The sequence below is a fragment of the Lontra canadensis genome, unplaced genomic scaffold (assembly GCF_010015895.1).
Source record: "Lontra canadensis isolate GAN:19392208 unplaced genomic scaffold, GSC_riverotter_1.0 scaffold88, whole genome shotgun sequence".
Taxonomy (NCBI): domain Eukaryota; kingdom Metazoa; phylum Chordata; class Mammalia; order Carnivora; family Mustelidae; genus Lontra; species Lontra canadensis.
The window spans coordinates 5,190,213-5,214,019 of record NW_022631082.1 but is presented as its reverse complement, the minus strand read 5'-3'; the positions used below and the strand labels follow the sequence as shown (position 1 = coordinate 5,214,019).

The window sequence follows — 23,807 nt, the reverse complement described above, 5'->3', positions numbered from 1 at the left end:
ATTGATTTTCCATACCGGATTGCTAAGTTTTGTCCTGGGTTTTTTTCCTGCTGTTCCATTGCTCTCCGTATGACCTCTTCACTTCTGACCAGATGAGAGATCGAACTACAGGCATTTTTTACAACATATTCTAAATGGCTATAATATTCCCTTTTACAATGAGCTTTCTTGGGACTGGGTTGGCTAATGATGGCCCAAATCTGGCCTATGTTCCTTTTTACAAAGTTCTGATGGAACAGAGCCATGCCTTTTCACTTCTGAATTGTCTCTGGTTGCTTTTATGCTGTAATGACGGGGCTGAGTAGTTGCAACACAGACCGTGTGGCTTACAAAATCCAAAAATGTTTTCTGGCTCTTGATAGAAACCGTTTGCCAACTCCTGGTCCACTCTTGTTTGGAGGGGGTAGGGAATGGAGTTAAAAATTAGAAGTTTCTACTCTACCCTGTATATCCTTCTAGACTTTCCTGTTCTCCAGTTCCACAGTGCTGCGGTTGTTAACTGATACTTTCGGTTTGGTCTTGCTCTTTTCTCAGAAACTAACTTTTCCCCTCTTTCTCTCTCCTCCCTGCTTCACCCTCTTAGGATGAAAAGAGACCCAGAAGTCAACCCAAAGATCTGTAAGTGGTTGAAATGTTTGTGCCTTTGCGCTGTGCTTTGTGAAATTTTCATTCCTGAAATTATCGTTCTAGAGATCTGTGACGATGTAGCGGTTTACAGGGAGCTGATGATACTCTTGGAATATTGGATCCTTTCAGGCAGGGTTGGATAAGAAATTACCCTGGGCCTCTTCCTTACCCCTTACCCTCTGCCACTTGGGTAGCCGTCCCAGCCCTGCACAATCTCATGCGTCTCTTAGCTCCCAGCACTTCTCATGTGGCCCAAATTGGGGTCACAGGGGGCTTCTGGGGGCCTTCTCTTAGGGTTACTACAACTTATCAATGCTCCTTTTAAAGCCACCATCAACCATCACAAGGGGCTTTCTTCATTGGATGGGAAGAAAGAATCTCTTGCCCAGATATATTCTAAATATTTTGCTTCTCAATAGGGAGGCATTAATTTTTTTTTTTTTTAAGATTTTATTTGAGAGTGAGAATGAGAGAGAGAGAGAACACAAGTCGAGGGGAGGGCAGAGGGAGAAGCAGGCTCCCCGCTGAGCAGAGAGCCCGGTGCAGAGCTGGATCCCAAGACCCTGGGATCATGACCTGAGCCGAAGGCAGACGCTTAACTAGGACTGAACCACCCAGGAGCCCCAAATTTTTTACTTTCTATATGAGTTGGCAATACGATTATTCTGAGCAAATATTTGGCATATATTTCTTTACCGAATAGAGCTGCCAAACGGAGACCTGAAGAGAAAGAACCTGAAAGAGTAAATCCACAAGTTTCTGAGGAAAAAGATGAGGATGAAAAGGTAAGCTCTTGTTTTTCAATCCTGCTGTGTTTCCTACATCCCAAAGTGATTTTTTTTTTAAAGATTTTATTTATTTATTTATTTCACAGACAGAGATCACAAGTAGGCAGAGAGGCAGGCAGAGAGAGAGAGGAGGAAGCAGGCTCCCTGCTGAGCAGAGAGCCCGATGCGGGGCTCGATCCCAGGACCCTGAGATCATGACCTGAGCCGAAGGCAGAGGCTTTAACCCACTGAGCCACCCAGGTGCCCCAGAATTTTTTTTTTTTTTTTAAGATAACTTTTTATTATGAAGGCGTTCATGCATACCCCCAAAGTAGGCAGAATAGGGTAGTGTGACCCCTTGCCTTCTCATCCACCTGCAACAGCTCTCGGCTCGGGTCTTGTGTTTCTGTCCGTCCCTCCCCATTCTCCCATCCTCCCTCGCCCCTGGGTGATAATGAACAAATCCCAGATGTGTTACTAAAATACTTAGAGAACTACCTGTAAGAGGAAAGGACTCTTCTTAAATATCACCACAAGACCACCATTAGCATAATGTCCAGGTCTAGTCTGTTCAAATTTCCCTGCCTATAAAAACAGTGGAGACTGGGGTGCCTGGGTGGCTCAGTGGGTTAAAGCCTCTGCCTTGGGCTCAGGTCATAATCCCAGGGTCCTGGGATCGAGCCCCGCATCGGGCTCTCTGCTCAGCAGGGAGCCTGCTTCCTCCTCTCTCTCTCTCTGCCTGCCTCTCTGCCTACTTGTGATCTCTCTCTCTGTGTGTCAAATAAATAAATAAAATCTTTAAAAACAAACACTGAATCAGGACCCAAACAAGGTCTGTCCGGTGAATTTGGTTGACATTTGTCCTGGCTCATCCAGAGTTGTGCCCCTTCCTCTTGCAGTTTATGGAGGGAACTGGCTTTCCTGTAGGGTTTCTCGGTTTGGGTTTTTGTCGTTTGCACCCCCCACGTGTGTTAAGCATCTCTCTCCAGCCCTGTCTCCTACAGGCTGAGGGGTAGGTCTGGGGACTTACCCAGAAGCGGGTCTTTTGTTTCCAGTGGACAGCCGAGGTGGTGCCAGACGCTTCCTGTTGCATCACACCAGAAGGCACAGTTGTCTGTTTATGGTTTTAAGAGTGATCACTGGGCCAAAGGGTTGTCACCTGATCCATCCTTCATAAAGTCCCTCTCAGCTTTTCACGGAGGTTTTTAGCAGTTACTGCGTAAGTCTGTTTTATCGCTGGGAGTTGCAGAGTGGTGATAGTCCAGTTTTCTCATTCCTTCATTTACCCCAAATAATTCTAGAAGTAGGTTTTCCCTTTCTCTATGGCAGCCCGAGCAGACTCCTATAATATCATAGTCTGGGTAGTTTAAACAACAGATGTTTATTTTCAAAGTTCTGGAGACTCAAAGTCCAAGATCAAATGCCAACGGGGTTAGTTTCTGGTGAGGCCTTTCTTCCTGGCTTGCCGACGGCTGCATTCTCACTGTGCCCTCACAGGCTCTTCCCTGTGCAAATGTGGAGGGAGAGCGGGAGCCTGCTGTCTCTTACAAGGACACAGTCCTGTTGGATTAGGACCCACCCTTGTGACCACCCTTACAACCTCAGTCACCTCCCACATCCTTAAAAGCCTCCTCCAAATACGGCCACATTCTGGGTTAGGGCTTGAACGTGAAATTTGAGGGGGACTTAATTCATTCCATAGCACCCCTCTTCAGTTGTTGACTTACGAGGTACTGCTTGTACAAGAAAGCTAAACATTTTTAAAAATTTTTAAATTTTTATTTTTTAAAGATTTTGGGACAACCAGCATAAGGTGGGGAGCCGGGAGGTGGGGGAAGGGGCAGGGCTCAATTCCAGGACCTGAGATCACAGCCTGAGCCAAAGGTAGACACTTAACTAACTGAACCACCCAGGTGCCCCTAAACTTTTGTGTGTGTGTGTGTTTTTTTTTAAAGTGGTCTCTGTTGGGCACCTGGGTGGCTCAGTTGGTTAAGCGTCTGCCCTTGGCTCAGGTCATGATCTCAGGGTCCTGGGATCAAGCCCCGCATCAGGCTCCCTGCTCAGCGGGGAGCCTGCTTCCCCCTCTCCTGCTCCCTGTGCTTGTGTGCACTTGCTTGCACGTCTGCACACTCTGTGTCAAATAGAATTTTTTTTTTAAAGATTTTACAGATTTAAGATTTGACAGAGAGAGACACAGCAAGAGAGGGACACAAGTGGGGGAATGGGAGAGGAAGGAGGAGGGAGCCCGATGCGGGGCTCAATCTGAGTATCCCGGGATCTTGGAGCTCTGAGTACCAGCTGAGCTGAAGGCAGACGCTCAACGACTGAGCCACCCAGGCGCCCCTCAAATAAAATCTTAAAAAAAAAAAAAAAAAAAGGCTTTCATTATGGGAATTTTGAATATAAGACTTTACACACGGCAGATGGCTGGGGCCTCACTGGTCCTTTGACTGCCTTCCTCTCTGCCTCTGACCAGGTTTTGTGATAAACATGTATGTAAAATTCTGCAGCATTATTCAGATGGAAAATACTTTGTCGTATCCTTCACTCCTCTTTTGTTCTCTCTGTTTAGGAAGAGAAGAGACGCAAAACTACATCCAAAGAACCGTAAGAACGTGTTTTTGTCTTGGTTAAAGCAGGTCATATTAAAATTCTTGTTCTAGAAGAAAAGATAAAGAGGCTTTTCGTGAATTGCGAGAGCAGCCGTAGCTTAGCTTTGTGTCTGATTGGCTCTGTGAGCTCAGGACCCGAACCCTGCCAGTCTGCTGAGGCAGCTGCCCTCTGGGTGGGAAGGGTGGGGAGGGGACCCAGCACCTTGCCCCGAGGCAGCAGCGATGCTGGTGGTGTTGGTAGATAAGATGTGGCTTTGGTAGATTCTCTCATGTTCTGAAAGGATTTTAAAAACCAAACCATCTTGTGCTTTATTCTCAGAATGGAGAAGAAAATGGTCCGAGCCAAAACAGTAGTGTCCTCCAAGGTAAACCTGCAGCCGGGGGTAACACCGGTGCTCCAGCGGCGGCGGGGTTGCCCAGCACCCACCCTCTGAGCGCTGTTTGTGTCCCTGCCCCCAGACCAACCCTCTGCGGTGCGTGCAGTGCGGACAGTACCTGGACGACGCGGATCTGAAGTATGAGCAGCACCCTCCCGACGCGGTAAGTTCCGGCTCTGCCCCGCCGCCCAGCCCGGCCTCCACCGCTGCCTAACGGCGGGCTATCTCGCAGGTGGACGAGCCACAGCTGCTGACCAGCGAGAAGCTCTCCATCTTCGATGCCAACGAGTCTGGCTTTGAGAGCTACGAGGCTCTTCCCCAGCACAAACTGACTTGCTTCAGGTAACCAACGCGCGCTTCCGCTCCATAGCAAAACAGCGCTTCCCCGACGATGCCGAACTTAAGGTCCCCATGAAGCTGTCTGTTTTTGTGTTTTTTCCCCCCTTCCCCCATCCTAGTGAAGTTCTTTAGCACCTAACCTGTAACATTTCCTTCCTAAGTTGCTAAGACTTCATGGGTAAGAGCCACAAAGATGGCAGGAGTGTGGTAGGGTTGCTGTGTGGCTGGTTAAGACTATACGTGTTCAGTCTTCGGTCTGTACCTGTCCAGAAGCTCGTTCAGATGCAGGCCAGCCCTGTGCCGGGCACTGATCTCGGTGTTAGGGATGGAGCTGTGCAGGTCCCTGCTTTCGTGGGGGCAGAAACAACGTCCTCCCTGTCAGGTAGTGACAGCTACGGCAGATGGGAAAGGCACGGCGAGCAGAGGGGGTGGGAGAAAAGAGCGTGTCTGGAATGGTGGGTACGTCACTTGAGCAAAGCCCTTAGTGAGCTGGAGAACGAGCCGAGGGGATGGCTGGGAAGGACACCCCCGCCTCTGCACGTGGACGGCACAGCGCGTGCGACTGCGAGGTGGACTCCTGTTAGCTGCTGACGACGCCGTCCTGAGGCTGCTGTGGTGGGAGTTGAGGGAGCCGGGGGTCAGGGAGGGCGCTAGATCCTGCAGGGCTTTGCAGACTGTGGCAGTGACCCCCGAGTTTTCTGCGTGAGGGTGTTGGCATCTGGACTGCGCCTTTGGCAAGGTTCAGACAAACCTGTGAAGATGCGGGGTCTCCGTGTTCAGCGCCCTGTGTTCCATTCGGCCCCTTCTTGCTGCGGCTACTCTGAGGCTCTGCTTTGTTTGTGGGAAATGGCTTGCCTCCAGGACTAGCCCAGGATTTCTTTCCGGCCGTGGCAGGTGCTTTTCCCCTTCCTGTGGGGTACGGGGGGTGGGGGGTGGCCTCCGTCACACCTGGTGCGAGCCTCAGATGGGCATCACTTCCATGACACCTGTAAGCCCGAGCCGGTTAGGGGTTCTCTTGCCCTCAGACAGGATCCCCAGTATGTTTCTTCTGCAGCACATTCCTTGCTTCCTGTGGTCGGTGGTCGGCTGTATCTTCCTCTCCAACATGATCAGGATCCTGATCTGTGTCAGGATGCTGTCCGTCTACCTGTGATCTCTAGGCCTGGCCCTCGCCTCGGCCACGGAAGTGTGCTGTGTTGATACCGCCGACGTTCATGCCCTCGTGTGTCCCTGTTGCGTCTCCACAGACCGGGGCTCGGGGAGCCAGGGCTGCTGTAGTCAGGAGTGTCAGAGCTTGGGGGCTTTTGGCTGCCCCCTGGAAAGGGGTCTGCTGCAGACTCCTTCCTGCATGGTGGGGAGGTGGCACTAAAGACATACTTCTCGGGGCGCCTGGGTGGCTCAGTGGGTTAAGCCTCTGCCTTCAGCTCAGGTCATGATCTCAGGGTCCTGGGATCGAGGCCCGCATCGGGCTCTCTGCTCAGCAGGGAGCACGTTTTCTCCTCTCTCTCTCTATGCCTGCCTCTCTGCATACTTGTGATCTCTCTCTCTCTGTTTCAAATAAATAAAATCTTTAAAAAAAAAAAAAAGACATACTTCTCAGGGATAATGTGCTCTTTAGCCTCAGGCCATTGGAGTCAGACTGCCTGGGGTATTGAGGGACTCTGGTGACCTCTGGTACTTGGGCTAAAAGTGGCAAATGGATGCAAGTCCAGGGCAGGGTCTGCACTATGAACTAGTGGGTCCTGCCCCTGCCTGGAACTTAGAACTTCTCCCTGATATCACCTCTATCAGGAGAACCCATGAGTGGCTCAGTTGGTTAAGCGGCTGCCTTCAGTTCAGGTTATGATCCCAGATTCCTTGGGATCGAGCCCCACATTGGGCTCCTGATTTGGTGGCTGCTGCTCTGCCTGCCGCTCCCCCTGCTTGTGCTGTCTCTCACTCTCTCACTCTATCTCAAATAAAATTTTTAATTAAAAAAAGAGGACCCATGGAAAGCTTGTCTGGCTGGGTACTATTTCCTCCTCTTCTGTAGGTCCACGGTGTCCTGCTCTCCCTTGGTATGTGTCCACACATCCCACTGGGCTGTAAGTCCAGAGAGCAGAGCTATGACTCATGTCTGTCTGTCATGCCTGCCATGTAGTAGCGGAGTTCAGCTCAAGGTGTTCATGTTTTCATTTATTAAGTTCTATGAGATTTCACGATGAGGGTTTCTGGCCTCCAAGGGCTACGCTCCGGGGTCGTGGTGGAGGGTGGTTCTCCCCAGCGCTGCAGATGGCGTGTGGCCTGCCTGGGCCTTTGAGGAACAAGATAGTACCTCTGGGGCAGAAAGTAGTCGCTGAGGCCAGCATGAGCAGAAAGACCCACCTCCCCCGACACCCTGATTTCATGTTCTTCTGAACTTTGACATTTGGCTGACAGGACCGTGGATGCTTTGAAGCTTGAGATTTAACCATCTGAGTGAGCCGAAGTCTGTCCTTCCCATATCTTTGTACTACTTTTATGCTGTTAATGTAGTATGCTGTATTACACTTTTTTTTTTTTTTTTTGGAGGTGAAACTCCTGTAGCACTGACCATGTATAAATACTGTAAATAGGTAAATGCAGACAAACAGAGTGGGGAGTTGCCAGGGCAGGGAGGGAATAGGAAATAGTGTCTGTTTACCGGAGATGAGCTTCTCTCTGGGGCAGTGAAGAACATTTTGGAGCTAATGGAAGCAAGTGTTGACGACCTTGAGTGGAACAAGCCCTAGATGTTAGCAATATGCCAAGGGAAGACGGAGTTACTCCTCCCCTATGAGGTTTCCTGTCCTCCCGCTGTAAGACTCCCTGATTTGGTGTCACCCCCGTAGACACCTAGGCCTGCAGGCGTCAAGGTCCTCTTGATGCACAGGTGGGAGAGTCCGGTAGGACAGTTGGGGTGAGGACACTGTGGCGATCTAGTGTTCTGGCAACCGGAAAGGTAGGAGCCTGGGACTCGCGCCTGGTCCCATCACCTCGGGTCTGCACGGAACTCTGTATGGCCACCTGCCTTCTCCAGCGGGCTGGTAACGGCTCTCTGTTGCCTGTCTAGCGTGTACTGCAAGCGCGGTCACCTGTGCCCGATCGACACCGGCCTCATCGAGAAGAACGTTGAACTCTTCTTCTCCGGTTACGCGAAGCCAATATATGATGATGACCCATCTCTCGAAGGTGAGTGGAGCGCTCCGGGTTCTGTGTGGGACTGAGGTCTGAAAAATGAAGCTTGCCTCCAAAGCAGTGCTCAGCTGGCGCTCCGCCCTCTTCAAGATGGGACCTGGGACCATGCTGCGGACCGCTGTCAGCACAGCCCGTGGGCCCTGCGGACTCCCCGCTTCGGCTGTCAAGAGCAGTCAGCTCGGGGGCGCTCGGTGCCACTGGCCCTTCTGGGGTTTGATGGGAGTCCTGGCTCTTAGTTTATTTCATTTTCAGGAAAGTTTCTTTTTTTTCTCTTAGGTGGTGTTAATGGCAAAAATCTTGGCCCCATAAATGAATGGTGGATCACTGGCTTTGATGGGGGCGAAAAGGCGCTCATTGGCTTCAGCACTTGTAAGTATGTGGCTGCTTGGGGACTGTAATGGGATCCGAAGGGGCCTTCATTCCAGCCCTCCCTGGGGCTCGCCTGGGCTCCGGTGGGATGCCTCAGGCTCACGGGAACAGCAGCTGACTAACTTGTGACTGTGTGGGAACAAGGTCGGGTTCCAACAGAATGACTTTTCCAGCTGGCTCTGGAACTGACCCTCCAGTTAGCTGAAAGAACAGGTCCTATCCCTTTAGCTCAAACCCAGACTGAATTCCAAAATCAAAGATGAGCCGAAATAAGGCCACTTGACCAGTCTCCTATTCTCTAGATGTCTTTAAGATTTTATTTAAGGAATCTCTACACCCAAGGTGGGGTTTGAATTCATAACCTTGAGATGGAGTTGTGTGCTCTCCCGAGTGAGCCAGCCGGTCGCCCCCACTCCCTGGCTGTCTCAGACCACTTCTGAACAAGTTGACTCTGAATGTACTTTGCATTGTGGTGACTTTTGCATAGGGAACGACTGAGACTGTTCCAGAGTCTTCACAGACTCATCCGTGCTCTTTGGCTGTCATAGTTGCCATTAGGTTCAAACCAACTTTTTTTTTTTTTTTTCCTAAAGATTTTATTTATTTATTTGACAGAAAGAGATCACAAGTAGGCAGAAGGAGAGAGGAAGGGAAGCAAGGCTCCCTGCTGAGCAGAGAGCCCGATGCGGGGCTTGATCCCAGGACCCTGGGATCATGACCTGAGCCGAAGGCAGAGGCTTTAACCCACTGAGCCACCCAGGCGCCCCTCAAACCACTTTTTAAAATTTCCGCTTACTGCAGCTTTTGCCGAGTACATTCTGATGGACCCCAACCCCGAGTACGCGCCGCTGTTTAGTGTGATGCAGGAGAAGATCTACATAAGTAAGATTGTGGTCGAGTTCCTGCAGGGCAACCCAGACTCCACCTATGAAGACTTGATCAACAAGATTGAGGTGAGAGGCTCAGGGTCTTCGTGACCGGGCTGCGTGCCTGTTTATGGGCTGCGTGGCGTTTGCTGGAAAACTCACATCTAAGATGAGAAACTGTCTTTCGGTTTCATGAGAACAGTTTCGCTTAAGCCTGAGAGAAACTTCTGATGTTTTTCTTAAAGACCACTGTTCCTCCTTCTGTGCTCAACCTGAATCGATTCACAGAGGACTCTCTTCTTCGACACGCCCAGTTTGTGGTAGAACAAGTAGAGAGTTACGATGAGGCCGGGGACAGTGACGAGCAGCCCATCTTTCTGACCCCTTGCATGAGAGACCTGATCAAGTTGGCTGGGGTCACCCTTGGGAAAAGGTAAGGATGCGGCAGGAATAAAACTGAAGACACGACGGGGCGCCTGGGTGGCTCAGTGGGTTAAAGCCTCTGCTTTCGGCTCAGGTCATGATCCCAGGGTCCTGGGATTAAGCCCCGCATCGGGCTCTCTGCTCAGCGGGGAGCCTGCTTCTTCCTCTCTCTCTGCCTGCTTCTCTGCCTACTTGTGATCTCTGTCTGTCAAATAAATAAATAAAATCTTTTAAAAAAAAAACAAAAAACAAAAAAACTGAAGACACGAGACCAGCGAAGGTACAGTGTCCTGGGCACTTCTCCCCAGCCCCTAACACGATGGAAACCTCTGTCGCAGGCGAGCTGAAAGACGTCGGACCATTGGGCATTCTGCCAAAGAGAAGGACAAAGGTCCCACTAAAGCCACCACGACCAAGCTGGTCTACCAGATCTTCGACACTTTCTTCGCAGAGCAGATCGAAAAGGACGACAAAGAGGACAAGGAGAATGCCTTCAAGCGCCGGCGGTGCGGCGTCTGTGAGGTAATCTCACGCGGGCTGCGCTGCCTGAGTGATCAGGAGCTTGAGACTCTCCCTGCTCGGACGTCACCCCTAAGCCGAGTCAGTTATCTGGGGGGGATTGCTTGCCCCACGGGACACACACACATTGACCGAACAGCTGTGGAAAGAGGGGTGCTTGGGCACTTTGCTGCGAATGCCACTGTCACCGAAGAGGCTGGCCTCCCGGTGGCATTGTTCTGTCTGGGTCACACTGGGTGCAGAGGAAGGGATTACCCCACACAGAGAGCTGCCGCTTCTGACAGGGAGGGAACCCCCCCTGCCCCCCGCCGGGAGCCTCCCAGTGTAACTTTCCCAGGGAAGTGGAGACTCCGTCCAAAGTAGATTTGAGGCCTCTCAAGAGCCCTCTCTGCTGTGAATTCTTACATCTGCCTCACTCAGGAGTTGGGGGTTAATCTGTTGGGTCACGTGGAGAGGCGGTGTTTTGGTGTCCACTGTGGGTATCCCTTGTCTTCCTGTCCTTCGCAGACACTGCATTTGGGGGGAGGGTTGTGTGTATTTTTGATTTGAGGGGTTGGTTTTCTTTATTACCAAAGTTCTGTGACTACCCTGCATTGAGCAGTCTGTTGGTGCCGTTTTCCCGATAGCATTTGCTCCCTGAGTTTGTCACAGTTCGGTAATTCTTACAGTATTTCACGCTTACTCCTCATATGTGTGGTGACCTGTGACCAGTGATTGTAGTTTGCTGAAAGCTCAGATGATAGTTAGCGTATATTTAGCAGTAAAGAATTTTTTAAAAATATACTTTCTTTTTATCTTTTTTTTTTTTTTTTTTTTTTTTTAAGACCTAAAGGTAGTTAATAACACATTTAAAAGACCACACCGTAGCATAAACATAACTTCCGTCTGCATTGGGAAACCAGAAACTTCATTCGGCTCATGTTACCGTGGTGGCCTGGAGTTGGGGTCCGCCTGTATTTGACTTATTTTGGACAAACACTCAAATGCAAAATGCCACAGCTGCCTTTAGAACCTGTGTTCATGCTGTCTGCTGGACTGCGCTCTCCTTTTGGTTTCACAGGAACTCACGTTTTTACCATTCTTTCGGTTTTACTTTTTCATCTAGCGCATGTACGTGCAACGTTCAACGCGCCTTAAATACACACAGCTGGTGTCTGCACCTGTTCCATGTTGATGTGGTTCAGTCTAGTTGACTCACTTGGATTATTAAATGGCATTTTGTTATATGAATCTCCCAGCATTATCCCTGTTACAATGCTGTGGCGGTGTCCCTGAGTGAGGTTTCTTGTGACCATCTCTACGTAGAAGCAGAATTGCCGGGGTGTGGGTTATATTTCACTTCGGTCTAGAAAACTCCGGGGTGGTGGTGCTGGCTTACCCTTTGAGCATTGCTTTCTCTGCACTTGTCCCAACACGTGTCCTGCTTTTTAAATTTGCTCGCCTGGAGGGGAAGAATGGGATCTTGCTCTGGACTTCCTTCTCATACTTAACCTAATGAGGCTAACTAAATACAATTTCTTAAAATTGTAATTCACCAAAAAAAAAAAAAATGGTTGCCAATAGTTACTAATGGCCATTTCATTCACTTCTTAAAAATTTTTAGGTTTGTCAGCAGCCCGAATGTGGACAGTGTAAAGCCTGTAAAGATATGGTTAAGTTTGGTGGTAGCGGACGGAGCAAACAGGCTTGCCAAGAGAGGAGGTAGGTTTGGCTGACGCTGCTCTTGTGGCAGAGGAAAATGCCAGTCGATAGCGAGTGAGCTTGGCCCAGAACAGGTGGGCCAGGGTATCCGGAGCAGGCAGCTTTCCCTTATCTAGCGTTGTCACCAGGCCTGTCCCCTTTATCTGACTACAAAAGCCCCAGTAGGTTTCACTTATAAAGGAGATTTGCTTATAACGAGTGACTTTACAGGTGCCCCAACATGGCCATGAAGGAGGCAGATGACGATGAAGAGGTTGATGATAATATTCCAGAGATGCCATCACCCAAAAAAATGCATCAGGGGAAGAAAAAGAAACAAAACAAGAACCGGATCTCTTGGGTTGGAGACGCTGTCAAGGTAATCCTGGAGACGATGGTCTTATTGTCACAGCTCTGAGAAAGTTGTTGCCCTGTGTGTCACTGCCACACCCCTTCAGCAGCCTGAGTCCTGGAGCAGAGAAACCTGCTCATTTGCCCCCGAGAGGAGCGGGGCCAGTGGGGGAGGCCAGGGCCCTTGGCCATGCACCAGAAATGGTCTTTTGGGTTTTTTTTGTTTTTGTTTGCTCGTGTGCCCCAAACTCTGTTTTCCTAACATTTCAAAGTGGGCATTTGACACTGTCCTGGAGTGTCAGGCTGGTTCTCCATCAAAGCTTGTTTCAAAGAGAGCCACTGCTGCCCGCTCTGGCCTGGGTGTGGGTGTTTTGGAGACACTAGCAGATTGCCTCCCTGTCGTTCTGTGATTGTCTAAGGCACAACTTTTTTTTTTTTTTTTTTAAGATTTTATTTATTTATTTGACAGACAGAGATCACAAGTAGGCAGAGAGGCAGGCAGAGAGAGGGGGGACGCAGGCTTGCCGCTGAGCAGAGAGCCTGATGCGGGGCTCGATCCCAGAACCCTGAGATCATGACCTGAGCTGAAGGCAGAGGCTTAACCCACTGAGCCACCCAGGTTCCCCTAAGGTACAACTTTTACCAAAGCTGGAGAGGTTCCCTTTCCTTTAGCATTGCTTCCTTGATGTCTGTAAGCCAAAGATCTGGTATGTGGCATGAGGCCTTCCCCTGCCAGACGCTGCTGTAAGCCTGGGTGCGGCTAAGCCTCTGTCCTGTGTGCTGATCCTCCATCCAGGATAGGAAAGGGGCACGTACTGTCCAGTGGGCGGAGAGCTGGAGGGAGGTTGGGGCCTTGGAGGCTTCCTGAGGAGGCAGCATCTGAGTGGAGACCCTGAAGGTTGGCAAGGAACCAGCCTCACAAAGATGTGGGGGAGAGGCAGGGCGGGGGCCCTGAGTTGGAAACTAGCTTTCCCGGTGGGAGAAGTAGGTCCTCGTGGCTGGCAGGAGTTGGGGGCAGGGTGTGGCCTTAGGACCTTGGCATGGGGAGCTGGGACGGGTGCTGTTTACAGTCAAATGCTGGAATCTGCTTTGCTGCCAGCACTGAAGGGCAGGGCTGATGAGGGAACGAGTGCTCTTTGCGCAGACATCCAGCTAAGGGAGGGAGATGTTTTCTGTAGTAACCGGGTCGGTAGAGCCTCGTGACTTAACAAAATTGTTAGGAATTAGGCTTTTATGCAAAGTAATAGGAATAAGTAAGTCAAGCCGAGACGGACCTTCAGACCCATCGTCACCTGAAATGAAGCTCTCGTTTTCAGACTGATGGGAAGAAGAGTTACTTTAAGAAGGTGTGCATCGACTCAGAAACCCTGGAAGTGGGGGACTGTGTCTCTGTTATTCCAGATGACTCCTCAAAACCGCTGTATTTGGCAAGGTTTGTGTCTTTTCCTTTGCTTGACTTCAGCACACGTTCTTAGACCACTAGCAGATGCTCATGTTCGGAGAGCAGCGGCGGCTCTTTGCTAGGCTAATTGCAAAAAGAAAACACAAGCTTCCCTAAGTGGATTCAGTCCGGACTTGCCGGTCAAGTGCGTGCCTTTCTTCGGGCTCCAGGGTCACTGCGCTGTGGGAGGACAGCAGCAACGGGCAGATGTTCCATGCCCACTGGTTCTGCGCCGGGACAGACACGGTCCTTGGAGCCACGTCGGACCCGTTGGAGCTGTTCCTGGTGGATGAATGTGAGGACATGCAGCTTTCGTATATCCACAGCAAGGTGAAGGTCGTCTATAAAGCTCCGTCGGAGAACTGGGCCTTGGAGGTGAGTGCCCAGCGCCCCTCGCGTGCCCTTCTCTCTCTGCGTGGGGTCGTGGCTGACACCAGGTCTTGTGCTCAAAGGGAGGCATGGATCCCGAGGCCATGATAGCGGAGGATGATGGAAAGACCTACTTCTACCAGCTGTGGTATGATCAAGACTACGCCAGATTCGAGTCCCCTCCGAAAACCCAGCCGACGGAGGAGAACAAGTACAAGTGAGTGCTGGCCCAGCCGGCCGTGCTCCAGGGCCTGCGCGGCTCTACACGGCCCTCGGACTCTCGCGTGCTGCTGTCTGCCGGGCTTCCTTTTCCCCACCAACCGAAGACGGCCTGACTTGGTCACAGTTGCTTTAAGTGCGTGGATGGCCTGGACGCGGAGTTCCCTTCGTGAGAGGCTCTCCCGTCCAGGAGCAGAATGTGTGCTTCTGTGCGCTTCTCGGCGTCTGTGCTACAGACCTTGCACGTTTTCTTGTGTTTCTTAGAGGTTTTCTTCCGTTAGTGCTCCCCTTGATGCTGCTTTATTCTACCTGCTGACTGACTGCTCTTAGGGAGGCTTGCTTTTTAAGATTTTCTCCAGAAGTTCAGTGCCCCACACCTTCCTTTGTGGCCTCCGTGCCTCACTTGCTGGGACGCAGCATGGCTCCGGCGCCTCTCAGAGGCCTGGAGGGCCGCCTTGCACGCTTCTGGTGTTTCTCCCGTCAGCCTGCTGCTCCCTTGTGACTTGATCTCCAATGAGGGCCATTTCTAGCTCTCCTTTATGGGCTTATGGATGAGAAATAATGTTGAATTTTGCCAGCTAGCTTTTCAGCTGATAGAGAACGGTCTGAGACTCCTTTGACTTGAGCTCTGACTGAACCACTCTGCGTTCTTGCTTGTGGTGTACTCTCTCTTGTACTCTACTTTCTGTGTGTCTTAGGGGTTTGGTTTGGTTTGGTTTTGCCTTTTTTATATCAACTACTCGAAAGTGGAATTGACTTGTCACTTTCTTATGTTACATCTTGGGTCCCAAGTAAGTGTTTTCAAAGCGTGAACATGAACTACAGGAAAGCTATTTCCTGCAAATATTTGCAATATTTTCTGTTGGTCTTCAGAGTCTCTGGGCCTCTGGCTGCTCATGCAGCTGCTGCTGAGCAGCTCAGGGCCTTTGTTTCTGTCCTTCGCTGCTTCAGGTTCTGTGTAAGCTGTGCCCGTCTGGCTGAAATGAGGCAGAAAGAAATTCCCAGGGTCCTAGAACAGCTTGAGGACCTGGACACCCGGGTTCTCTACAGCTCGGCCACCAAGAACGGCATCCAGTATCGAGTGGGTGATGGCGTGTACCTCCTCCCCGAGGCCTTCACGTTCAAGTGAGTGCCCGCTTTGCCCAGGGCAGGGCCGTGAGCTCTGGACCAGCATAGGGTTCGCTTCGCGATGTCCCCCAGCCTGGACCCTGAGGACTAGCTGCTGCCTAAACTGTCACTGTAGTATCTGTGGTGACCAGCCACGGCCAGCCCACCAGGGCAGAGTGAAGCTGTAAGCCTGATGGAAGCCCGAGGATGCACCGGCTAAGGGGGCGCTGGTGCGCGTGTTGGGGCCCTGTCGGTCCCATGGGAGGATGGTCTCGCCCACCGAGCTCTTAAGATGAAGTGAGTTGAACGGAAAGCACTTAGCCCAGTGCCTGACCTAGATTAAGACTGAACAAACAGGAGTTGCAAGCCCACTGACCAGGAAGAGCAAGACCTCTTTCTGAGTTGGGGTTGGGGCTCTTCGGTGACAAATAAAGCCGAGGAATTTCCACACTTGATCCCGTCTTTGTTCTAAGAATTAGCACATGGTTGCGTTGACAACCAGCACTTCCCGAGCTTCTCTGTTTCCCGACTTGCAGTGGCATTTCCCTAAAGTCCCAGTTGGAACCCAGTCCTCACCCCTCCATTCAGTTACTCTGAATTACAGAGCACAGGGCAGGGGCCTTCCGGCCTTGTGCAGTTGGCGCCTGGAGCCCCCTTCAGCCCTGCTGTCCGTGGTGCGGAGGGGAGGGTGTCCCAGGTGCTGTGTGTCCCAGTGCCTGCTGCACAGCACAGGTGTCCGCACAGGTGCTTGGGGGCGCCCCTGGGGCCTGTCCAACTAAGGAAGCCTGGTGGGAAAGCACGGCAGCTGCCTTCCTGAATGGCAACCTTGACAGCGTGCAGCCAGATCAGATGGCCAGTACCTCGGCAGCCAGGCCACATCGGCTTGCCCAGACTGCGAGTCTCTGCCCCGTGCTTTTTGCAGCCTCACTGCTCGGTCAGCACCTCAGTCGGCAGAGCACAGGTTATGCCTTGGGAACAAGCCCATAGACGGGAGGTTTCCTTCTTGCCCGCACTGTGTCCATCATAGTTCAGCAGGGCACTTGGCCAGTTGGGTCACTCAGAGCTGAGCTGGTGGAACCACTACCTTCTCAGAGTTGCCGGTCTGAGCCAAGGGAAAGCGCCCCAGAGGCTCTCCTGGCAATTGACTGTTCCCGCCCAGAAGTACCTGTATGTCCTTACTCACACTCGTTGAGCAGGATGAGTCACATGCCAGGAAGTGCGGTCCTGCTGTGTGGCCGGGAGCTGGGCAGACTGCGACAGTGTCAGTAGCTATTATAGCGAGCAGTGCACAGATGGAGAAGACTCGGTTTATTTTATTTTTTAAAGATTTCATTTATTTGACAGCCATGTGAACAGGTGAGGTGGGGCGGGTGGCAGGGAGAAGTAGGTTCTCCGCTGAGTAGGGAGCCTGACGTGGGGCTCGATCCTAGGACCCTGGGATCATTTCCTGAGCCGAAGGCAGATGCCCAGGCGCCCGAGAATGCTCCTTTTAAACTATATGTGTGAGATTTAATCATTCTCTAAGTCTCGGGGCACTTAGCTGCATTAGTTTCTAAGGTGTTCGAGCTAAGTAGTAGTTGTTACTGGCTGGTGAGGAAGGCCGAGGTCATTGCTTTTTGTGGTCTCATGTTCAGTTACGCGTAATGTTTGCTTCTCCGCAGCATCAAGCTGTCCAGTCCCGTCAAACGCCCGCGGAAGGAGCCTGTGGACGAAGATCTATATCCAGAACACTACCGGAAGTACTCGGATTACATCAAAGGCAGTAACCTGGATGCTCCTGAGCCATATCGAATTGGCCGAATAAAAGAAATCTTCTGTATCAAGAAGAGCAACGGCAGGCCCAACGAGACTGACATCAAGATCAGAATCAACAAATTTTATAGGTCGGTGAAGGCCTCTGCTCTTCCGGGAGGCAGCGGTCTTTCTAGAGGTCTGAAATGGGGTCGTAACAGTGGTATTTTAAGACCTTGGTAAAGGTAGCTGTTTCTCTAAGTGTTTCTGATTATTTATCTGGTGGGTGATAACAGTGACTTAATTCTATTTCATAGCCTTGCTTTAGACCTTTGTTTTAAAGTGGCAGAGTTCTCTGCCCCCTCCCATCTCTCCTCCCCATTCTGTCCTCCTGTTCTTCCCAGGTGCCCCTTCCTGTTTCTGGGGTTCCCTCTGTCCTTTTCCCAAGTTCTTGGCTTCACTTAGTCTGCTTCTGGGATCTTAGTAACTCGTAGTGGTTAGGAGCTAATCTGAAAATAATCAGAGATGGGTATAAGGTTGTTTCACTTAACTAATGTATATCAAAGACTTTTTAAAGTCTTTGTAATAATCATTTGTATTAGCAGAAAAGAAACGAGAAGTCTGGCTAGGATAAGCAAGAGAAGAAAGCTCTAGATGCTTAATGGGCAGCGGGCAGCTCTTGTCCATGGTAAAGGAGCCAGCAAATCATTCCCGGAGCTCATGGCAAGGCATCACACTCAGTTGGTCGTGCTGATGAAGGTGGATAGAACTCAAGCTGAACTAACGGGGTTGTGGTCTTTACCTGTTGGTTTTCTGAGCACCCCCAGAAATGTGGTGCCGTTTAATTCTTTGTTAGTTAACAGTGAGAGAGAATTGCTAACCAAGACACTTCCATTTTCAGGCCAGAGAACACCCACAAGTCTACCCCAGCAAGCTACCATGCAGACATCAACCTGCTTTACTGGAGCGATGAGGAGGTGGTCGTGGACTTCAAGGCCGTGCAGGGCCGCTGTACCGTGGAGTACGGGGAGGACCTGCCTGGGGGCCTCCAGGACTTCTCTGCAGGGGGGCCGGACCGCTTCTACTTCCTTGAGGTGGTACCCTGCACTGGCTGGAGGGAGGGGCTTCAGGTCAAAGTCCCAGCCCCCATGAAAGTCGTGGAATTACTCAGAGTATATCTGCAGTATCCAAGTTCTTCTGGAACTTACACTTCTTTCAGCCAGAAGTAACGTTTGAGAGTCCTTATGCATCTACAGTGCATTTGGAGACTAGTAGGTGGCCTGTGCTAGCCCTATCAGTGCCTTAATGTGAGCTAGGGAAAGGTGCCCCTTTGCCTGGCAGACTCAGTCCTGCCTCTCAGTCCCTTCATTCGGGCATCTGTGGCCGGGTGAGGTGTATACGGCTGAGCGCTGGTGACTGAGAAGGGATCTGGGAGTCTGTCAATGAAGCTAATCGCTTTTGAGCTGTTTGAGTGTGCCTTTTCCTGCATTAGGTCATCTGAAGTTGGTCCACGCCTGTCTCCCTCAGGTGGCCCTGTGGGCGGCCCAGTTGTCACTTTGCCTATTTTTAGAATGAGTAGGCCAGGTACTTAGAATAGCAGGAGTTCCATTGTTGGCCCCATAAAATGTTTGTATCGTAGAACTCCCCTCCCCCCGCCCCTGCTTCCAGCATAATAAAATCGAAGTATTCTTATTGATGGCTAATTGCTTGTGGCCGTAATTAGGGAGAAATTAAGTGGATCTTTATCAGATTAACTTAAATTCTCTTTGTTAGAAAAGGGACCAGTGTATATCTCTGCCAGACTGTTGTGGTTTTTTCCTTCTTAGGCCTATAATGCGAAGAACAAAAGCTTTGAAGATCCTCCAAACCATGCCCGCAGCCCTGGAAATAAAGGGAAAGGGAAGGGTAAAGGTACGTCATTATTCCACACGGATCTCTAGTCTATCTTACGTAATTCGGGAACTCATGAGTCCTTTGGTATGAAAACACAGCTTCTGCTGTTAGCTTGTTCTTTGCTGTGAATTCAAAATGAGGGTTTAAGGAGAGCAGGTTAGGGCTCTGACCTAACTTGTGGCCTGTCTCTTCCAGGGAAGGGCAGGGCAAAGTCTCAGACATGTGAGCCAAGTGAGCCCGAGACCGAAATTAAACTGCCTAAGCTTCGGACCTTGGATGTGTTTTCCGGCTGCGGGGGCTTGTCAGAAGGCTTCCACCAAGCAGGTACGCACCGTGAGAGTCTATTTGTGCAACTAGTCAAACTGGATGAGGCAGGTTCTACCCGGAAGACGTTTCTGGCTCCGGTCACAGTTCTGCCTCCAGTGTGATTCGAGGGGATGCTTCGCACACCTTTGTCCTTGTATGTCCCAGGCATCTCGGAAACACTGTGGGCCATCGAGATGTGGGACCCTGCGGCCCAGGCATTTCGGCTCAACAATCCCGGGTCCACGGTGTTCACGGAGGACTGCAACGTACTGCTGAAGCTGGTCATGGCCGGGGAGGCGACCAACTCCCGGGGTCAGAAGCTGCCTCAGAAGGGAGACGTGGAGATGCTGTGCGGTGGGCCGCCTTGCCAAGGGTTTAGTGGCATGAACCGCTTCAACTCTCGGACCTACTCCAAGTTCAAGAACTCCCTGGTGGTTTCCTTTCTCAGGTAAACAGAGTAGAAGCCCCTGTGGTCAGGGCTGCCTGAGGGTGGCTAGTGTGCCTGCTGCAGGCCACGCGGGCGAGGCGCCCAGCCTCTGCCTCCAGGGAGCTGGTGGCTGGCTTCTGGGCAGAGAGACTTGAGTCAGCGGGTGTAGCTTCTGGTAGAGGGGTCTTCATTTGGTGCGTGCGGATGACCCCCGTGGTCTCTGCCGCCTCCCACAGCTACTGTGACTACTACCGGCCCCGCTACTTCCTGCTGGAGAACGTGCGGAACTTCGTCTCCTTCAAGCGCTCCATGGTCCTGAAGCTCACTCTCCGCTGCCTGGTCCGCATGGGCTACCAGTGCACCTTCGGCGTGCTGCAGGTGGGCAGCCCGGCGGGGCGCGGCGGGGCTCCCGGGCGGCGGCAGATGGTTTCTAACGAGAGCAGAGTTGAACGGGACAGGCCTGTAACACGGTGACCTGTGCCACTGAGCACGGGTGAGGTGGTGGCTGGGACATGGATCCGGCACGCCAGAAAGTCCACTTCCCTCTTATGGCCTCGAGAGTCGCATCCTCTGGTGCCCGCGGGGGGGGGGGGGGGCGAGTGTCTCCAGCCCCTTTCCCTTGAGAGGGAAGGGTGGTGGCCAGCCCGGAGCTCTGGGGAACAGTTAGATCCCCGTAGGGGGTGGGGAAGCCGGAAGTGCAGAGCTAAACCGCCAGCGCTCACGGCGGTCTCTCTCGGGTGAGCGAGCGCGTACAAACCGCAGGAGAAGGGGAAGGCCGTACTCCAGGGAGTGACGGGCAGCTTTGTCTGCGCGGTGATCAGAGGGAACCATGCTTGATCTGAAAAGCGGCTAGTCTGTAGGTACCTGTTCAGTAACTAACGGCATAATGACAGCCGAAGCAATGCTCAGAATTGGGGAGAAAGTCTGGCTGGGAGGCAGTGAGGTAGTGCCTGCGTGAGCGAGGCGCTGGGCTGCCCCCCGGCCCCCACCCCCCGTGTCCAGCGTCCGTGGGTCCTGGGCTCACCAAACCGAGAGCGCTGAGATCACGGGACCCCGCGTAGAGCTCTCGAAAGAGCTGGCTGCAGTTGCCAGCACGCTTTACTCCCGTCTTCGGGAACTAGTGGCCTTGGCATGGGCTCTTCTGTCTTTCATCTGGTCCCACTTACTCTTGTTGGGAGCAAATCTGCTGGGTTAAGTAGGGGCCGGTTGGAGGCGCCCGCCTGAGTGTGCGTGTCCGGCGTTCTCCGCAGGCTGGTCAGTACGGCGTGGCCCAGACGCGGAGGCGGGCCATCATCCTGGCTGCGGCCCCCGGAGAGCAGCTTCCCCTGTTCCCAGAGCCGCTGCACGTGTTCGCGCCGCGGGCCTGCCAGCTGAGCGTCGTGGTGGACGACAAGAAGTTCGTCAGCAACATCACCAGGTGGGAGCCCGCTTGCCCCGCCGTGTCGTGGTGCTTGTTCCCTGGCAGGTGGGGTGTTGGCAGGTCTTTGGAGAGGCCTGAGCTGAGAGCGTGTTAGCGCAGGCAGCAAGGTGCCGGCCTCCCGCAGAAGCGCTTCACCTCCTCTGGTCTTGCTCTGACCTCAGGGTGAGGGCTGCTCTCGGGGCAGCCGCCAGACCTGGCCGGCATCAGGAGCAGAGCCCGTAGTACAGCTTATCCTCTTCGCATACTCGCGGCCTTGGGCAGCCCTTTGACTTCTGGGCTAGGTTGTCCTCTCTGGAGGGGGCAGTGCCGGCCGCCAGGATACGGCACCTGCAACGTGAGGGACAGCTGTGGCCTGGGCCCCCTGGTTGTCAGTGGTCTGCTGTGCTGTCGCAGGTTAAGCTCGGGCCCATTCCGGACCATCACCGTGCGGGACACCATGTCTGACCTCCCTGAGGTCCGGAATGGAGCTTCGTCCCTTGAGATCTTGTACAACGGGGAGCCTCAGTCCTGGTTCCAGAGGCAGCTCAGGGGCGCACAGTACCAGCCCATCCTCAGGGACCACATCTGTAAGGTAACAGCGCCCTGCCAGAGCGGGGCCAGCCTGGCAGGACCAGTGGCCTCACGAGAATGGAATGTGTGCCTGGAGCCCAGCCAGGGCTTGGGGTGGGAGGCAGGATCCGAGCCTGGCCCCTTCCAGTTCAGCCCAGATCCGCGTCCTCTCAGCGGGTCCCCACCCTCCTCTCCTGCCCCTGCCGTCCATGCCCCCTGCTGCAGGGCTCGGCCACTGCCCCCTCGGACTGACCTCCTCTCTTCTGCCCGTGTTCTGTGTGTTCTCCCAGACACACCAGCTCTTTCTCTGGGTGGTTCTCTGATCACGCGGGGGCCTGCTCACCTGTCACCACCTCAGAGAAGCCCTCTCAGCTTGCCCTAAGCTGTCCCTTACCTGTTCTCCCCCATGCTGTTCCACGTCCCTGCTTTGCTACCTCCATGGCATGTGCAGTCCCCAGGCTGTTGATTTGGGCCACCGTTTGTCTCCCACGATGGGATACAGACCCCTCGGGGGTTCCCGGGCACTGTGGTGTTTCCAGTGCCGAGAATGGTGGCATCCAGCCTCCCACGGGTGCTTCATGCTCCCTGACTGAAGCGACAGCTGGGCCCTGCTGCGCTTTTTCAGGACATGAGTGCGTTGGTGGCGGCCCGCATGCGGCACATCCCTCTGGCGCCCGGCTCCGACTGGCGCGACCTGCCGAATATTGAGGTGCGGCTCTCCGACGGCACCATGGCCAGGAAGCTGCGCTACACGTACCACGACAAGAAGAACGGCTGCAGCAGCACCGGGGCCCTCCGCGGAGTCTGCTCCTGCGTGGAAGGTGGGGACCCTGCCGGTGCCCGGGGTGGGACTTCCCTTGGGTTTACCTTGAACCGCAACCCCCAGCCCCCTTAGCTTCTGATGGCCTGCAGCAGTCTGGGGGCTCCCGGCGGAGATGCCGGGGACTGCCGCTCACAGACCTGGGCAAGGCACAGACAGCCCAACCCTGGACGTCCCTGCTGTAAATAGATGCTGAGTGCACGCTGTGTGTGTGGCTGGGGACTGTCGCTGCTCTGTCCCTCCCGTTCCATAACCGCAGTCTCATCGCAGCCCTCTCTTCCAGCGGGCAAAGCCTGTGACTCTGCAGCTAGACAGTTCAACACCCTCATCCCCTGGTGCTTGCCCCACACCGGGAACAGGCACAACCACTGGGCCGGCCTCTATGGACGGCTGGAGTGGGACGGCTTCTTCAGCACGACTGTCACCAACCCTGAGCCCATGGGCAAGCAGGTAGGGCTGGGGGCTAGGGTCCTGCTGGGAGGGGACAGAGGCATGGGCTTAGCGGGCGGGGGCGGCCCACGAGAGGCTGGCGCTCCTCTCCACCTCCTCCCTCTGTGCTGACGGAGACCGGCTTGGCCATCAAGCCTAAGGCTGGAGTTTCCAATGGGGTGGGTGGTCCCAGGCTTGTTCCCCTTCCCCACCTCACCTCTCGCCCCCAGGGCCGCGTTCTCCACCCCGAGCAGCACCGAGTCGTGAGTGTGCGGGAGTGTGCCCGCTCCCAGGGCTTCCCGGACACCTACCGGCTGTTCGGCAACATCCTCGATAAGCACCGGCAGGTCAGTGGGGAGTGGGGCCGGGCCTGCTTTTCCTCTGGCCTTGAGCAGGGGTCGAATGACACCAAGTGGCCCTGATGGCACAGCCCCGTCAGTCTGACCAGGGGCAGGGTGTGTGAGTGGAGAGCAGGACTCACCTGGTCCCTTCTGAGGGGACACCGAGCAGCCAGAGTTCTTTGGCCAATTGGCCTCAGTATTCCCAGGCAGGGGATGCCAGGACAGAGGGACCCCGGCCCTACGGCCCAGGGTGCTCACAGGCCAGGCTGTTGTTCATTGAGCACATTGGTTGCTGTTTATAGCTCTGAGGCAAGTTTAGCCCAAAGGAAAGTTCCAGGGCACTGAACTTCAGTGAGGGAGCAGAGGAAACGTGCAGTGGTGGAAATTCACACTTGCTAAGGCTGGGAAGGAACCCGCCGTCCCTTGCTGATGCTCAGGGTGTTGAGCTAGCTCTTTCTTAAATGGATTTCCGTCTAAGAAATGCCTGCGCATTGCTCACAAAGCCAGCAGCGCCTGCACTTCTAGCAGAAACCTCCTGCCTCCCCCCACCCCCCAAGTCCTGCTGTCTAGAAACAACCCCTCTTGGCCGGAAGTGGAGCGTGGTGCATCCGCGTCTGGCTGAATTTTTCT

General features: G+C 53.1%; 1 protein-coding gene across 4 annotated transcripts in view; it reads left to right on the top strand.

The window, feature by feature from the left end:
• Positions 1–23,807, top strand: part of DNMT1 (DNA methyltransferase 1) — a 44,891-nt gene that overhangs the window by 20,129 nt on the left and 955 nt on the right. For 3 of the 4 annotated variants that reach the window (XM_032883949.1, XM_032883950.1, XM_032883951.1), the window contains 28 exons: positions 584–618; positions 1,331–1,412; positions 3,967–4,001; positions 4,326–4,371; positions 4,466–4,546; positions 4,616–4,725; positions 7,793–7,911; positions 8,194–8,286; positions 9,088–9,239; positions 9,398–9,585; positions 9,914–10,097; positions 11,698–11,795; positions 12,006–12,153; positions 13,442–13,557; positions 13,737–13,941; positions 14,019–14,152; positions 15,106–15,279; positions 16,923–17,144; positions 17,894–18,086; positions 18,819–18,903; positions 19,081–19,209; positions 19,357–19,639; positions 19,855–19,996; positions 20,869–21,035; positions 21,432–21,609; positions 22,213–22,408; positions 22,691–22,857; positions 23,067–23,183. In XM_032883949.1, the coding sequence (XP_032739840.1) occupies positions 584–618; positions 1,331–1,412; positions 3,967–4,001; positions 4,326–4,371; positions 4,466–4,546; positions 4,616–4,725; positions 7,793–7,911; positions 8,194–8,286; positions 9,088–9,239; positions 9,398–9,585; positions 9,914–10,097; positions 11,698–11,795; positions 12,006–12,153; positions 13,442–13,557; positions 13,737–13,941; positions 14,019–14,152; positions 15,106–15,279; positions 16,923–17,144; positions 17,894–18,086; positions 18,819–18,903; positions 19,081–19,209; positions 19,357–19,639; positions 19,855–19,996; positions 20,869–21,035; positions 21,432–21,609; positions 22,213–22,408; positions 22,691–22,857; positions 23,067–23,183 (3,879 nt within the window). Of the gene's footprint in view, positions 1–583; positions 619–1,330; positions 1,413–3,966; positions 4,010–4,325; positions 4,372–4,465; positions 4,547–4,615; positions 4,726–7,792; positions 7,912–8,193; positions 8,287–9,087; positions 9,240–9,397; positions 9,586–9,913; positions 10,098–11,697; positions 11,796–12,005; positions 12,154–13,441; positions 13,558–13,736; positions 13,942–14,018; positions 14,153–15,105; positions 15,280–16,922; positions 17,145–17,893; positions 18,087–18,818; positions 18,904–19,080; positions 19,210–19,356; positions 19,640–19,854; positions 19,997–20,868; positions 21,036–21,431; positions 21,610–22,212; positions 22,409–22,690; positions 22,858–23,066; positions 23,184–23,807 lie in introns of those variants that run through there. The other variant, XM_032883953.1, reaches the window with a different exon arrangement.